This window comes from Cavia porcellus, unplaced genomic scaffold (genome assembly GCF_034190915.1).
Source record: "Cavia porcellus strain 051 isolate PalLab524CR breed Dunkin Hartley unplaced genomic scaffold, mCavPor4.1 scaffold_1, whole genome shotgun sequence".
Lineage (NCBI taxonomy): Eukaryota > Metazoa > Chordata > Mammalia > Rodentia > Caviidae > Cavia > Cavia porcellus.
This window is the reverse complement of record NW_026947484.1, coordinates 116,643,137-116,658,225: the sequence shown is the minus strand read 5'-3', so window position 1 is coordinate 116,658,225 and position 15,089 is coordinate 116,643,137. Positions and strand designations below refer to the sequence as shown.

The window sequence follows — 15,089 nt, the reverse complement described above, 5'->3', positions numbered from 1 at the left end:
ACACGCTTATTTTAAAGTATTTCAGATAGCTTAATCTCTTAAATTCTTCCATAAACCTTATTTCTTTCTCTGTTTCTAGAACCAAGGCTTCCTTATAACATGCGATAATAAAATGTTGTAATATATTATTATTATTTCTCCATTTTAAAGCAAATTAATGACATTCTAATAGCCAGTATTTGGACTGAAATAAATAACTCAATTGCTATTTACATTGTGAACATAAACATACTTCTTTATTGTTACAAAATCAGGGTGTGACCTGTTTGGGAATTTCCTGTGTCCTTCCTTTTGTACAGACACAGGCTTTTCAGTTGTTTTGGAAATACTCCTGGAGCCTGGAAGTTACAGGACACCAAGTACACCATATTCCAATCCCTAAAAGTTCAAGGCTGTGCCTGACGATTTACTTCTTGTCTTAGTGACGGTGACTGAGTAACTGAGCATGTTACAGAAGTAAAGGGAGCACTGCGCTCAGTGAGTTCACTCGTTCTTCCTGCACCTGGTGGTGCTTACCTCATGATGGCTGCTGAAGTGCCGTGTGACTGAGGCAGCTTCTCAGATTGGGTCCTGCCGGTAACCAGCTCTGTTACACTGGGTGTGTCAGCGCGGCTAGGTTGTCCCACTGTCAGAAGGGCTGGCTGAGTTCAGGAGCTGTGCTAGCTGCTGTGATCCCACAGCTGGCCCTCAAGGCTGAGGTGAGTAAGGCTATTGCTCCAGGCCATGCCTCCCTAGAATCCAGCTTCTGCATATTGTCTTCCTCTTTACATCCACCTCCTAGGTCAACCTATTTCCCCAGTTCTCAGGCAAACCTCATTTCAACTGGAAAAGTATCTGTGCTTTCTAACTTCTCAGTCAAACCTCATTTCAACTGGAAAAGTACCTGTATGTGCTTTCTAACATTAATATATTTTGTGCTTAGAGAATATTTTATTGACTCACAAAATTATATTCAAAACCAGATCACAAGAAATAATGATAGGCGCCAGGCTATTTTTGTTCTTTCCTTAGAGCAGTGATGGTGAACCTTTTAGAGCTTTCAGTGATAACAAACAGCCCCCTGTGTCATACATGCCACAGGCTCTACAAGCCTGTGTTCACCACCACTGCCCTAGGGCATTATCACTCTCAGGGAATCCTGATAGTTTAAACTTTCCAGCTTCCTTAAATTCCTCTGCCTCACCATTTGTCCTCTCCACCCCTCTACCTTAGTGTGTGTCTAACCTTTAGGCCTCAACATCATCCTGCTGCTGTCTACTTCAGTGATTCTCAGTGCCTCCCCTTCTCTGGCGACACCTCCATCCCTTTTGTCTATTCTCATAGTTGCCAGAATGTAGTTTGTTGGTGCAGATTTGATCACTTTACTCCCCCTGTTAAGCATCTGTCAGTGGCTCCACATCATCTGGAAATTCAAGTGCATATCCCTTAAAATGGGTTTGGAGGCCCCCACACACACACTATAATTTCTACTACTCTCTACCTTGCTTCATAAATGCCAAAAATATAGTTTCCCAATACTCTGTGCTCTTTCATGACTCTTTTCTCTGAATGTGCTGCTTTTTTTTGTCTGGAAGCCTCTTCCTCACATGCCTCATCAATCTTACAGCTCTCACAAGTCAGGTCAGACATCACCTCTAAGAAGCCTAAGTTAGCAAAGTGTAGTTTATTGTTTCCTGTGTTACTAACATTATACGTAATAATTATGTTTCATATTTATCTTTTTGGTTGCACTGAACAGTTTTTCTTTTCCTCAGTTTTTGTTAGTACATGTCTAGTACAGAATGATAACATTCCTCATGGGGTGTTGGTTTATGTACATATCACATCTCATTCTTCTTTCATGTCCTTCTCCCCTCCCATCTCTTAGTCACCAGCCAATTTGCAAAATAGCTTGGTTTCTTTTATACAAGAAACCGAAAACATAAATAAAGAGCAAAACTCAAATGCAGATAATATATGTGGAGATAGATCTTTTGCAATTACCGTTTGCCCAGCCAGACCATAGTGAGTTCCTAAGAGTGCCGTGCTTACTTTTGTGTACTCAAGTTCCTGTCTCTGATAGAAGCTCACTGAGTACTTAATGAGTGAATGAAACAGTCAGTCAGTGTTCATCATGAAGAGTACAGCTCTGAAATCCAACATCATAACAAATAAAGGGAACAGTAAAGGGAGATGGTCAGCTTATAGAACAAGAAGAATTTAGTCTTGTTTCTGATAAGACTTAGTTCAGCTGCCAGAAGTCACGGTAGCGATAGGGTCTCTCTGCCCTGTCTTCTGCAATGGCAGCTTCATTGAGCTGTCCCCAGTACTGCCTCTACCCGCTCCAGGTTCTCCAGTTAGGGAGGCAAAAACTTGGCCTGCTGCCTCATACTAGTCTACCTGAGGAAGAAGTGGGTCTTTTATAGCTTGTGAAAAAGAGATTAATGATCCTTTTCTCAGAGACCCAGCAAATATTTTCTGCCTAATGTTCTCAATTTATGTTACACTTCCATCATTCAGTCAATGTGGTGAGGAATGGTCCACATTTTCATGTTAAATCATGGTCGCTTTCATTTCAGAATGATTGTTTTCCAGCTATTCGGCATACATTTAAAAAATAACAGAGAGCACTGGTATTGCTTACGTTATTCCAGGCCTACTCTTGGCACTAGGGTGGGGGTGAAGGAGGCAGGGCATCACCACACCAAATCCATCTGGCAGAGGATGTGAAAGGAAGGAGTTGCCCAAAGGAAAATCGGGGTGTTGTCAAATGAAGACTCGATAAGGCTAGAAAAAAAGTAACAAATGTTCACTATAAAGGGCTTAAAACTCTTTCGGACAAGCATCCTGGGCCAGCCATATAGCTCAGTGGCACAATGCCTGTTTGTCAAGCACGAGGCCCTGAGTTCGATTCCCTATAGTGGGGGAAAAAGGTCCTACAATATATTCAGAAGCAACTACTTTTTTATTCTGAATCCTGAAACTACCAGGTCAGAGGAGTATCTTGAAGTGAGTTCAGCAATGGCTACCGGCCTCAGAGGGTGGGTTACAGTCAGTGCAAGCCTTGTTTGTTGCTGACGAGTCAGCCTTGAAACCAGCCGAGGGATCATGGTGGCCACTTGAGGCTCCTTGAGCAGTGGCCAGTCTGTTGTTTCACAGTGGAAGTCTGAGGTCCAGAAGGGTCGTTTTGCCCCAGGTGACAGAGTTGCTTATCAGTCACACTGAGTCTGGAGCATAGCTTCCTTGCTTGTGTTGCTTCATGGAACTTCATCAGCTCCCATGAAGTAAATGTCTACCAAGTACATAAAGGACATGCATATACATTTTTTTGTGATAGCTTTTGGTTATATTGACTTCAGAATGATTTGTTGAACCATCCAATATACATTTTAAAAATATATGTGAAAGCTGAAACTGCTTTTGGTTAAATGAAATTTTACCATTTTAGTTTTGTCTTGTTTCCAAAATTCTGCAATAATGTGGCATTCATTAAATAATAAATGTATTGTACGTTTCAGTGTGTGGTAACAAAAAAGAATGACTTCATAGACCACTCAATCTGCTCTGTTGTGGTTTATGATGCCATCTGGATTCTTTGGTGAAATTATTTCCATCCAATTCACCATAAACCTCTATTTAGTTTTCACAAATCTAAAGCCAGATATATTTGTGGCTTTTAGCAGTGATGTAATTCTGGAATATACTTTGAAATTTAAAAGCTGTCTTATACTATTAGTATTTCACTTAGCGTTTCATGTAATTTAGACAAACTAGAAGCCTGGAAAAGAATCCATTTTTCAACTTTATTTATTTATTTATTTTTAGCATTCTGCTTTTCTTGTCTATCTTGTCACAATGTATTTTAACATACATCAATCAAGTATGTGTAGGAGCATTGGGAGGCCCTATGGGCATATAGAGTATTACAAGACATGGCTCCTGGCCCTTCTTAATTAGGAAGTTACAATGGTTCACTGGGATATATATTTTCTATATGATAGAGAAGTCTTCCTTCTTTGGTTAACTGTGAGAGACACTGAATCATGTTGCAAGGGATATACATACCCAGGATATACTTATTGAACTGGACAGAAAGGACTCCACAAATAAAACATAACCTAGGTGGCAACTAGACCGGCATGATAGCAGAACTTGCCGGAATGAATTTTGTGTCTAAGTTTCAATAGAAAAAGTCTGGAGATTTCTAAGGTCCCATATTTCTATGTGGTTTTTCCTCCAGAAAGGCTCAGGAGATGGAGGAAGAGGGCACTGGTAACAGTGGTAGGTGCAGCTGGTAAGCTAAATCTACACTTAAAGAAGACACAGGACAAAGAGATAGGAAGAGGCAAGGCACCCAGTTCTCATACAGCCAGGAAAAGAGACAGCAAGCTCTGTGAGTTTGAGGTTATAACGATGTTTAATAGATGAGTTGAAAACAAAGGACAAGGACACATAAGTCGGACTGGGTAGTTGACTGTGCATTAGAGTAGTAATAAGGATGAACTCCATAGGAAGTTTATTCAGCTTCGCAAGTCCAGGGTAGAGCAACAAAGATGGAAGAAGGGTCTATAGAATAGTGATTCAGCCACCGATTTTAAGACATGTGGAAGACCTTGAGTCGTATTCTGGCACCATCACATTGAGAAAGTCCAGCTGTGTCATGTGTGAAGTGAAGAGATGTTTGTTTGTCTGTTACAACCCTGAGATATGAAGTTAAGAGCCAGCATCTCCATTCCCCAGCACAGAAGGTAGACTGGACTTGTAAAAGCTATAGTGATAGTTATGTATCTATTCAGCAATTATTTGTGGAGTACAAGTGGTGGAAACATTTAGAATAAGTAGATAGCTGTGGAGGTTTTGGAAGAAAGAAACATGGGACAACCCCATTATTCCCCCTGTCTCTGACGACCCCAAGATAATCCTTTATTCTAAGCAGTAAATCTTTAATAGATTCTACTTTTCCACTTGTTGATTTCTGGCCTGAAAATACAGAAAGAGTAGCATGTCTTTTCTGGCAAATAAACAGTTCAGTTTTAAGTTATTGTCAAAAGCTTATTGAATTCGCTTCACTAAAATGGATTGAAAGCCAGGCTAGTATCCCATAAGATCTGTCAAAGAAAGAACTTTTTCCCTTGAGTCCTTCTAAAAATCTAGGGAAGGGGCCAGGAATGGAGGGAGCTCTGTAGCACAGCACCTGCCTGGCAAGTACAAGTTCCTAAGTTTGATTCCCATCACAAAAATAAATAAATAAACAAACAAAAAGAATAAAAAGAGAATCTGGGAAAGGACACCATGCTTGGGTTGTGTGGCTACTTCAGAATAACGGCTGGTGGGTGTGAGGGGTCGTGAGAAAATGATGACTAGGGCACTTTTTGTGTCCTGCATTCCACTACAGGAAATAAAAGAAAATCAGGAACAGTTTCCTCGAGAGAAACGTACAGACTAACAAAAATTATAAGCCTATGAAGATGCCTTTAATTTGAATTTCTCCAGATGCTACAACCCTCAGGGAGTTATTAGTCAACTGCCATACTCAGACGTAAATTGTAGCTCTCTGAATCCCTTGTAGCTCTCTGAATCCCTGTCCCATTCTTTTGTCTGCAAAAGAACTTTTGTCAAGCCTGTCAAATACAGGCTTTTATTAATAATTTTTCCTTATTGATTTCTTTGCATATTTGATTATGTTCTAAAACTATATAAAACCAAAAAGCTGTCCAGATTTTGCTGTGGCCAGGCTCTCATTATATCCTACGGGCAATACAGGAAGGCATCAGTTACCTTGGATCCGCTTCTGTGGGTCAAGCATGGTAAAAGAATCAGGAAAAGGGGCCCCTGAGAACTGATTACTGTAATTATGAGAAACTTGAATTTAGAGAGTACTTTTCTTGATAGGATTTGCAGTTAGCTAAAATTATTATAAAAAATAACAATAATGTGAGAAAGATTTGGACAGGATTTGAAGGGGGTGGTGTCCCTACAACAGAGCAATAAGCCTGAGAGTGATACCATATGGCTCACCTGTCCCCAGCCAGTCATGCTTATCTTACCGTTAGGACTTTGGGGCTTGACTTCATTTCAGTTTTTCTCCTGAAACTGAAACTGTCCTCTTTGTCTTTAATGCAGATTCTTCCATACATTGACTCTTCAGGCTGTTCTGCATTAATATTCTTCCCTCTCACTGGGAAAAAACTACTCATTACCCAACGCGGTGGATAAGCATATATGTGTATTTAAATTGGAACCCTTCTGAGAGCAGAAGGGGCACTGTTAATGATTATCCTGAGATAACAAGTATAAGTAGGCCATCTTCTGCAGGCTGCTGATTGGTCACTCTAGGCATGTGATCATTGGCACAGGCAGCTCCCCGTACAAGTGAAACCAAAATACCTCTTCCCAGCTAAGTATCTAATCTGAAGGCTTAAAAGCTTGATCTTTTACTGGTGCATTCAGAACTTAAAAGAGAGTTTACCAATTTTAGGTACTGATCTTACTGTCTTACCCTCATCTCTGTTCAGTTTACAACTTGCAGGCCCCATAGTTCCCATCTAGACCATGCCTTCTCTAGTCTCCACTCTTCTGAGAATGATTAGGGACTTCTCAAACCCATTTTCTTGGTTTATTCAGGCTGTTAACACTATTCTTGTAATAGTCTCTTTGTATAATCTTGTACAAGGTGATATCATATAGCCAAGAGTCTATGGAGTCTTCTTCCATATCTAGGTCTAAAAAGATATCTTGATCAGAACCTGTATCTTTCCAAACCTGAGTGTTTTCTTCATTGGAGCTAAGATGAAATCAGAAGAACCAGAGTGAGTATGATCACCCTTTGATTCCATAGGGAAATTATAAAGATACATAATTCTTTACAATGTATATACTCACAGCTTTAAGAAAAATTTAAAGGACATGATAAATATCCATGCTTTTTTTTTACTATTTGAAAATCAAAACAGAGATAGAAATGATGCAGAATTTCAAAAAAATAGGAAATTAACACTGGTTAGTGCATATTGTCATCTTAGAATTAGTTATTCAGGTTAGAAGATCAGATCTAGGTATGAAAAAATTGATCAAACAATGAAAACATAAATTATTCCCTCCAATGAACCCACAGAGATTAGTAGTATAGTTATCTATCTTGTGTGTATGTGCATATATATATATGTATAATGTATACCTGTATACATATAAACTTTTCCCTTCTTCCTTTTTTCCTTCCTCCTTTCCAATTGTTCTTTCTTTTTGAGTACTTTCTTTCCCTTTCATTTTCTCAATATTTGTTTTTTACATTTTGGATCTTATTACTCTTTCAGTTTTTTTATACTAGAGAGACAGTACAATATTTACACATGTGAGTTTATTTCACTTATGAGGATGGTCTCAAGTTGCATTCATTTACCTATGAAAGCCTCAATTTTATCTTTCTTTATAACTAAGTAATACTCCATTGTATAAAAATACCACATCATTTTTATCCATTCTGCCACTGATGGGCATTTGGGTTGTTTCCAAGATTTAATTATTATAAACCATGCTGTTAAAACATGGGTACACATATATTGCTGTGGCATGATATTTTCTGAGAAACTGATAAAATATTCAGAAGGAGAATAGCTGGATTGAACGGGGCCTTCAATCTTAGTTTTTTGAGAAATCTCCACACTGAATTCCACAGTCCACACTCCCACTAACAGGGGAGAAATATTCCTTCATCCCCACACTCCCACCAACATTTGTTATTGGTTGATTTCTTAATGTCAGCCATTCTTTCTGGAGTGACATGGAATCTCTATGTTGTTTTAATTTGTATTTCTCAAATGACCAGTGATGCTGAACATTTCTTTATGTATTTATTTGCCATTTGTATTTCTTCATCTGAGAACTGAACATTCATCTTACATGCGCATTTATGGAATAGATCTTTGAATTTGGGAAGCTAGATGTTTTTTAATTCTTTATATATTCTAGATAGAAGTCCTTTTGGACAGTTGGATAGAATTTTTGCTCATTCTGTGGGTTGTCTTTTCACTCTGTTGGTGATTTCTTTTGAAGTGCAAAAACTTTTTAATAAGAAGAGATCCCGGTTGTTAATTCGTTGAACTACTTCCCATGTAATTTGTGTTTTGTTCATAAACTCTTTGCCTATCCCTGTGTCTTCAAGATTTTTACCTACCTTGTCTTCCAGTAGATTTAGTGTTTTCATTTTAACATTTAGATCCTTGATCCATTTTTTCTTTAGTTTAATGCATGGTGATAGACATGGGTCTAGTTTTAGTCTTTGGCATGTGGAAAGCCAATTTTTCCAGCACCATTTGTTAAAGATGCTGTCTTTCCTCCAGTGAATATGTTTGACCCGTTTGTCAAAGATAAGGTAACTATCTTTTTAGTTGTGTCTGCATCTTCTAATCTGTTCCATTGATCCTGATGTCTGCTTTTTTTGCCAGTACCACACTGATATTATCATAGTAGCTTTGTAGTATAATTTCAAGTCAGGGATTGTGATGCCTCCTGCCTTGCCTTTATTGCCCAGGATTACCTTTGCTATTCTAGGTCACTTCTGGTTCCAAATGAATTTTAGGAATGTTTTCCCTAGAAATTGTCCCTAGGTTAATGGTCATTTGATCAGGATTGTGTTAAATCTGTTTAACAGTTTTGAGAGTATGGCCATTTTCACAATGTTGCTTCTTCCTATTCTTGAACAAGGGATATCTTTGCATTTTCTGATATCTTCTTCAATCTCTTTTTAGAGTATTATAGTTTTCAGTGTATAGATCTTTTAAATCCTTTGTTAGATTGATTCTAGGTATTTCATTTTGGGGGCTGCTACTATGAAAAAGTATTATTTCCATAACTTCTATCTTAGTAAGTTTGTTGTGTATAGGAATGCTACTGATTTTTGAGTGTTGACTTTATATCCAGCTATGCAGCTAAAATTTGCTAATTAACTCTAATAGTCTTTTAGTGGAATTTTTGGTGTCTTCTATATAGTATTAATGTCATCTGCAAATAGTGATAGTTTAACTTCTTCTTTTCCTATCCTTTGTCCTTTTATTTCTCTTTGTTGTCTAATTGTTCTGGCTAATATTTAAGAACTACATTGAATAGGAGTGGTGATACTGGACATTCTTTCCTTGGTCTTGATTTTGGAGTGAAAGCTTTCAGTTTCTGTCCATTTAGTATGATATTGGCTGTTGTTTTGTCATAGAGGGCTTTTATCAGATTGACATAGAGACTTTCTATTCTGATTTTCTCTAGGGATTTTTAAATCATGAATGAGTGTTAGATTTTATGAAAAGCATTTGCTGCTTCTTTTGAGATGATTATGTGATTTTTGTTCTTGGCACTGTTGATATGGTGTATTATGTTTACTGATTTGCACATGTTGAACCACTCTTGCATTCCTGGGATGAATCCCACTTGGTCATAGTACATAATCTTCTTGATAATTTGCTGCATTCTGTTTGCTCATATTTTGTTGAGGATTTTTGCATGTATGTTCACTAAGGAGATTTGACTTGAGTTCTCTTTTTTTTGGTTGAGTCCTTCTCTGGTTAAGGTAAAGAGTAATACTGGCTTACAGGAATATGTTAGGGAGAATTGGTTCCCTTTCAAGTTCATTAAAGAGTTTGAGGAGTATTGGTGTTAAATTTTCTCTAAATTTTTTTGTAGAATTCAGGTGTGAATCCATCAGAATCTGTTACTGTGGCTTCAGGCTGTTCCAGGCTGCCAGACCTATCTGTCTGTACTGTGTGTCCCATCCAGGACCCTCCTATGTCACTTAGGGTCTCACAGGCCCAATTGGGTTTCTCCAGGTGGAGGGAGGTCTTGCCAGCATTATCTCTAGCCCATCTAGGGTTCTTTGTATGGAAGAAGGGCTCACCCACACTCTTGCCAGCTCACCAAGGTCCTCTGGGTGGGGGAGGGTCTGCTGAGGCTCCTGTTGACCCACAGAGGTCTTTTGCTTGGGGGAACTTCCTGTGCTCTTGCTGGCCCACCAAGGTCCTCTTTGTGTGGGGCAAGATTTCTGAGGTTCCCACCAGCCCACCAGGGTGCTGCAAGTGGTGAAAGGGATCACTTACAGTCTGGTAGGCTGCTGAGGTCCTCTGAGTGTGGGGGACGGGCAGGTTAGCTCTAGAAATCTTTTGGATGCCTGTGAGGCTGGCCTAGGCTCCCCTCAGCTGCTGAGGTCATCCAGGTGCAGGGGAGGGACAGCCAAGGATCCCCTGGACTACTGAGTTCTTCTGGGCTTGCGGTGGGAGGGGGGGCAGACCTCTGAGCCTCCCCTTGGGTGTTCCCCGGGTGCAAGGGTAGGGTGACCAAGGATCCCCTGGACTACTCAGTTCTTCTGGGTATGGGGGAGGGCCTCTGAGCCTTCCCTTGGCTGCTGAGTTTGTCCCATGCTTTTTTTTAAAAAAAACAAACTATTTCAGATTTTTTGAGTTTGGGCCACAAAGTATGTTGGAAATAACATCCAAAAGCTTTTATAACATCCTACTGCATTATTTTTTTCATGATAATCACAGTGACATCGTATTGAATTCAAATATATTTTATAATAAAGGTCCTCAGTTCTTTATCTGAAGTCCTAAAAACTGGAAAAATATATAAGTTTTTCCACAAGCTTATTTAACAGTAAAACCTTGATTTTACCCTTCTTGGTATGAATATTCACATTTCTTCACTTCAAATATTTTTATTTAATGTAATAAAAGAAGATGTTAATAAAATATGAAAAAGTAATCTTCTATGAAAAAATAAAATTTCATAACAGTTGGAGAATAAAATGCAAAAATATTAATATGATTCTTTTCTCAGACATCAAAGGAGAATATTATGTATTATAGGTATGTTATATGCATCATCTTTCCTAATCATACATTCTGACTGCAAAGATTTTTAAGAACAGATTTTTGGCTGTGTAGTACTTCTTGTCCTACTACTCATTTTTAAATTAATAATCTCCAAAAATTAAGCATGCACAAACCTCAAAAATACTTAACTCTGATTGGTTACTTCCTCTGTATGTTCTGTAGTTTGAAAACTACCCATTGTTAAGTTAAGCCTTTGGATCCATTAAGATAAATGACTGGTAAATATCTTAGTCATTTTCCCATTGGTGGGGAAAAAATATCCAATAATTACAGCTTAAAGGAGAAGACGTTAGTTTTGGCTCATAGTTTCACTCTGGTTAGTTGACCCCAAGACATAGCATGGTGGAAAAGCCTCCATGGAGGGCAGTTCATCCCATTGCAGCCAAGAGGCAGAGAGAAGAAGGGAGGTGCCAAGGAGAGAGACAGACATTTCCAGTTCATGTACCTGATGAAAACAGGCTCCACCTCCTCAGCTGTTAATGAGATCATTCCAAGAGCTCTGTAGAAAGTTCCCTGTGGCAAAGTACTAGCCAACTACCAGATATGTGGGCAAGCAATGTTGGAAGTAAACTGTCAGCTTTAGTCATGTCTTGAGTTGTTTGTAGCCCTGGCCAACAACTGAGTGTCAATTCATCAGACATTCCAATCCAGCCAAGCCACTCCTGGACTGTTGATCCACAGCAGTTGTGAGGAACAAAAGCTATTTGTCATTTTAAGCTGCAAAATTTTGGGATAGCAATAGATGATTAGTACACCTGAAACTCTGATTTAGGGAAAATGTTCCTGTGATAATTGAAATTATAATGTGTTCTCATGAATTTCAAATATGGATGCCAAATGAAAATATATCTTCCATCTTATTTAAAATTTATGACATTTTTGTTCCAAATTTTCTCCATGCAAATACTAATGTATGTATGTATATGTATATGAAAAATATGCATGAGTTTTTTGCTAAAAGATACTGGATCATATTAAACATATGGTCCTACAACTTGGAGTTTTCATTTAATATGATATCTTCTATATCAATTCATACAGATGTATGTCATGTTAATATATCCCCATGTGTTTTATTATATGAAGTTGTTGAAGAATATTTAATCTGCTTCCAATTTCTATAAATATGTACAGTGATACAGTGGGTAAACCTTCAGGATATTTTTGTAAAAACAGAACTGCTGGATTAAAGGATAGACACATTTAAAATTCTAACAGGTACTTCCAAGTTACCCTTCCAAAAAGTTATACTGATGTATTTGATCAGGGAATATAAATATCAACTTTCCCACACCTTTAACAATACTTAGTAGCTACAATCATTATTAATCAGGTAGATGAAAAAATAACTATTTTCTTCTGTGCTTCATTGTTAACCATCTTTTTGTATTTGTTAGCTATTTGTATGTCTTTTGTTTGAAAATGTCCATCTTTGCACATCTTGGTATGATGTTACCTTTGTATTGGTTTGTATATCAACGTGTTAACCACTTTGCCTGTAACATATTTTATAGAAACTTATTATCACAACCTGCTTTAGTATGTTTTTGAATGATATTTGGGGACTTTCTTGTCATAACTCAATGATGTAAATGTTAGATAAAGCATGAAAATAGATTATGTCTAATTTCAAAAGGGTTGAAATGAAATTTTTTTAAAAAGAAAGCATTTTCTCTTTCTATAAATGTTAACTGTATTTAACTTTGACATCAGTGACCCAGTTGATTTGGATTTCTGCTGTTTTGTCTAGAATAGCAAATACTACATTCACCGAATTCCAAGAAGCCGTGAGGTTCAGCAGTCCTGGCTCTCCACAGTGCTCACCACCTTGCACTCTATGTGGCTTTCCTTTCCCCTCATTCACCGAGTAAAGCCAGATCTGGTAAGACCATTGCAAAAGACAGGGACAGTAACTCTGTGCATCGTTCACTTGTACAGTAATAGACTTTATTGTTTTTTTAAATAGCTAACATTTATCAGTGTGCAGGTAGTATACTAGACCTTTTACTAAACTAAGTTAAAATTAATCTTTTTTATGTACTTTGCTAAAGGAAATATTTTTTGCCTTGTCTTTCCATAACTTGAGCTCTAAATTCACCCTTTTCTTCTGCTTTGTCTTATGATAAACATTAATAGAAGTGTCAGCCAGTTTTGTGCCTGTACACCTGGTCCCCAGCCAACATCTTATGCTCATCAACCAGAAAATAGTTAATTCTTTAGTCTTTTAAATTGTCTTTTTTGTTTTTGTGAAGACTATTGCCAAATATAGTATAGAGTAGGCAAAATGTCTATATATACACTCTGGTATTTCTGGTAAACCAGTACAGAAAATAGAAAGATGAAACGTAGTGTACATTGTATTCAACCTTACTTTCCTTATCAGTAAAAGTTTTAAGTTATCTTGTTGTCTTTAAAATAATGTTCTATTAAATTTCAAATGTTCTTACTGGACAATGCAAATCAATGGATATGTTATCACTCATTCCTACTGAAGGTGGAATCCACTAACCTGAAAGGAAGCTTTTCAATCTTATGAATATAGTAGTTGAACAGAAATGCATTTAACCACAATGTTTTTAAAAGATCTTCATTGGTTTGGTCCTTGCCTCCCATCAACCAAGTCACTCTTTTGAATGAATTTCTACATGAGTAATTTTTTTTTTTTTTTGTCTTTTCCTTTTTATCAGTACCAGGGATCGAACTCACGACTGCCTGCTTGCAAGGCAGGCGCTTATGCCGCTGAGCTAAATCCCCAGCCCCTACCTGAGTAATTTTTTACATGAGTTTGTTTTTTAAAAATATCATGTGCATACAATAAAATGCACACATTTTAAGTGTGTAGTTTGACAACATCCCTAGCAAGATTCAGAGCATTTCTGTCATCCCAGAATGTCCCCCTGCTTTCCCAGTCAAGCCCTTCCCTCAAGTGGTCATTGTTCTGATTTTTATCACCATAGATTAGTATGCAAAATTTATCTCATAATCTCTAACCAACATTTTTTAATGTATGGAATCCAGATATTTCCCTTATTGATTATTAGTAGCTTGAAGGGTTTAATTGGTTCACTTCTAAAATTCACATAATGAATGGAAAAGGAAAAACAATTTTAAAAGTGAAAATGGAAATTTTAGGTTTATATTTACTATCACTTGAGAGGTGTGGTGATTCTTACTGGCAGCAGCTAGTTTGAGTTTAGTGACATGAGACTCTAGCTATTGAAGCTCAAAAGGACATGGTCTGATGCCTGCTGTTGCAGGTATATACGAGCTCTGTCTGGTCTAAGTTTTGGGTGTTTTGTTTTGTTTTTTTTCTGATGTTGGGGATGAATCAGGAAGCTCACACACATATACTAAGCAAGTGTTGTACCATTGGGTTGCAGCTCCAGCCTGCACTTTGGCTTTTATTTTATTCAGTTCCTTTCTGGGCCTCATTCTTTACCTTAAAATAAAAGAGTTGGGCTACATATTTTCTCAGTTTCCTTCTAACTGAGTCTAAAATTTTATGAGCACCATTTGCTGGTAAAACAGAAGAGAAAGAGTTTTGTTTCTGTAAAATAAAAGGGAGATAAATGTAAATTAATTATTCCCATTTTAAAACGACTTAATATTTTTTAAAAGTTATATCAAATCTGAACATTTTCACATGGATATCTTCGCACTTTAGCTCCCAGTTAGTGATATTCTGCTTTTCAGAGAAGAAAGTTGATGGTTAGGAGGCCTTTCTATACTGAAAAAACTACAACAAGCAGATATCTCTGTTCTCATCCATGGGTTGAATGTGAATGTCTCCACAAAACTCATACGTAAAAACCCAGCTCTCAAGAAAATAGCATAGGAGGTAGGGCCTTTGGGACAAGATTAGGTGTGGTGTAGAGGCCTGATGAATGAAATTGGTTTCATAAAAGACACCCGCAGGAAGTTCCTTCATACTTTCTACCATGGAGGGTTACAGTTCAGAGAAGACTGTCTTTGAGGAAGCAAATCCTTAAAAGAAAATTAATCACTGTTGCCTTTATCCTAAATTTGTAAAGCTGCAGAACTGAGAAATGACTCTTTGTTGTTTATAAGCATCCAGTTGATGGTATTTTATTACAGCAGCCTAAACAGACTAAAAATCAACCATGCTTTTTATCACAAAGCACCATTTCTTCTTTATTTCTTTAAAAATATAAAAGAAAACCCTGCTTTTAGAATGGCGTCACGAGAATTTAAATTGCCAGTTTTTTGAACAGTCAAGTG

At 37.6% G+C, this 15,089-nt stretch overlaps 1 protein-coding gene across 1 annotated transcript in view; it reads left to right on the top strand.

Annotated features, from left to right (window-relative positions):
- Nucleotides 1-15,089, top strand: part of Alg14 (ALG14 UDP-N-acetylglucosaminyltransferase subunit) — a 92,169-nt gene that overhangs the window by 17,910 nt on the left and 59,170 nt on the right. Inside the window, exon 3 of the mRNA XM_063254619.1 lies at nucleotides 12,601-12,732. Coding sequence (XP_063110689.1) covers nucleotides 12,601-12,732 — 132 coding nt within the window. The remainder of the gene's footprint in view (nucleotides 1-12,600; nucleotides 12,733-15,089) is intronic.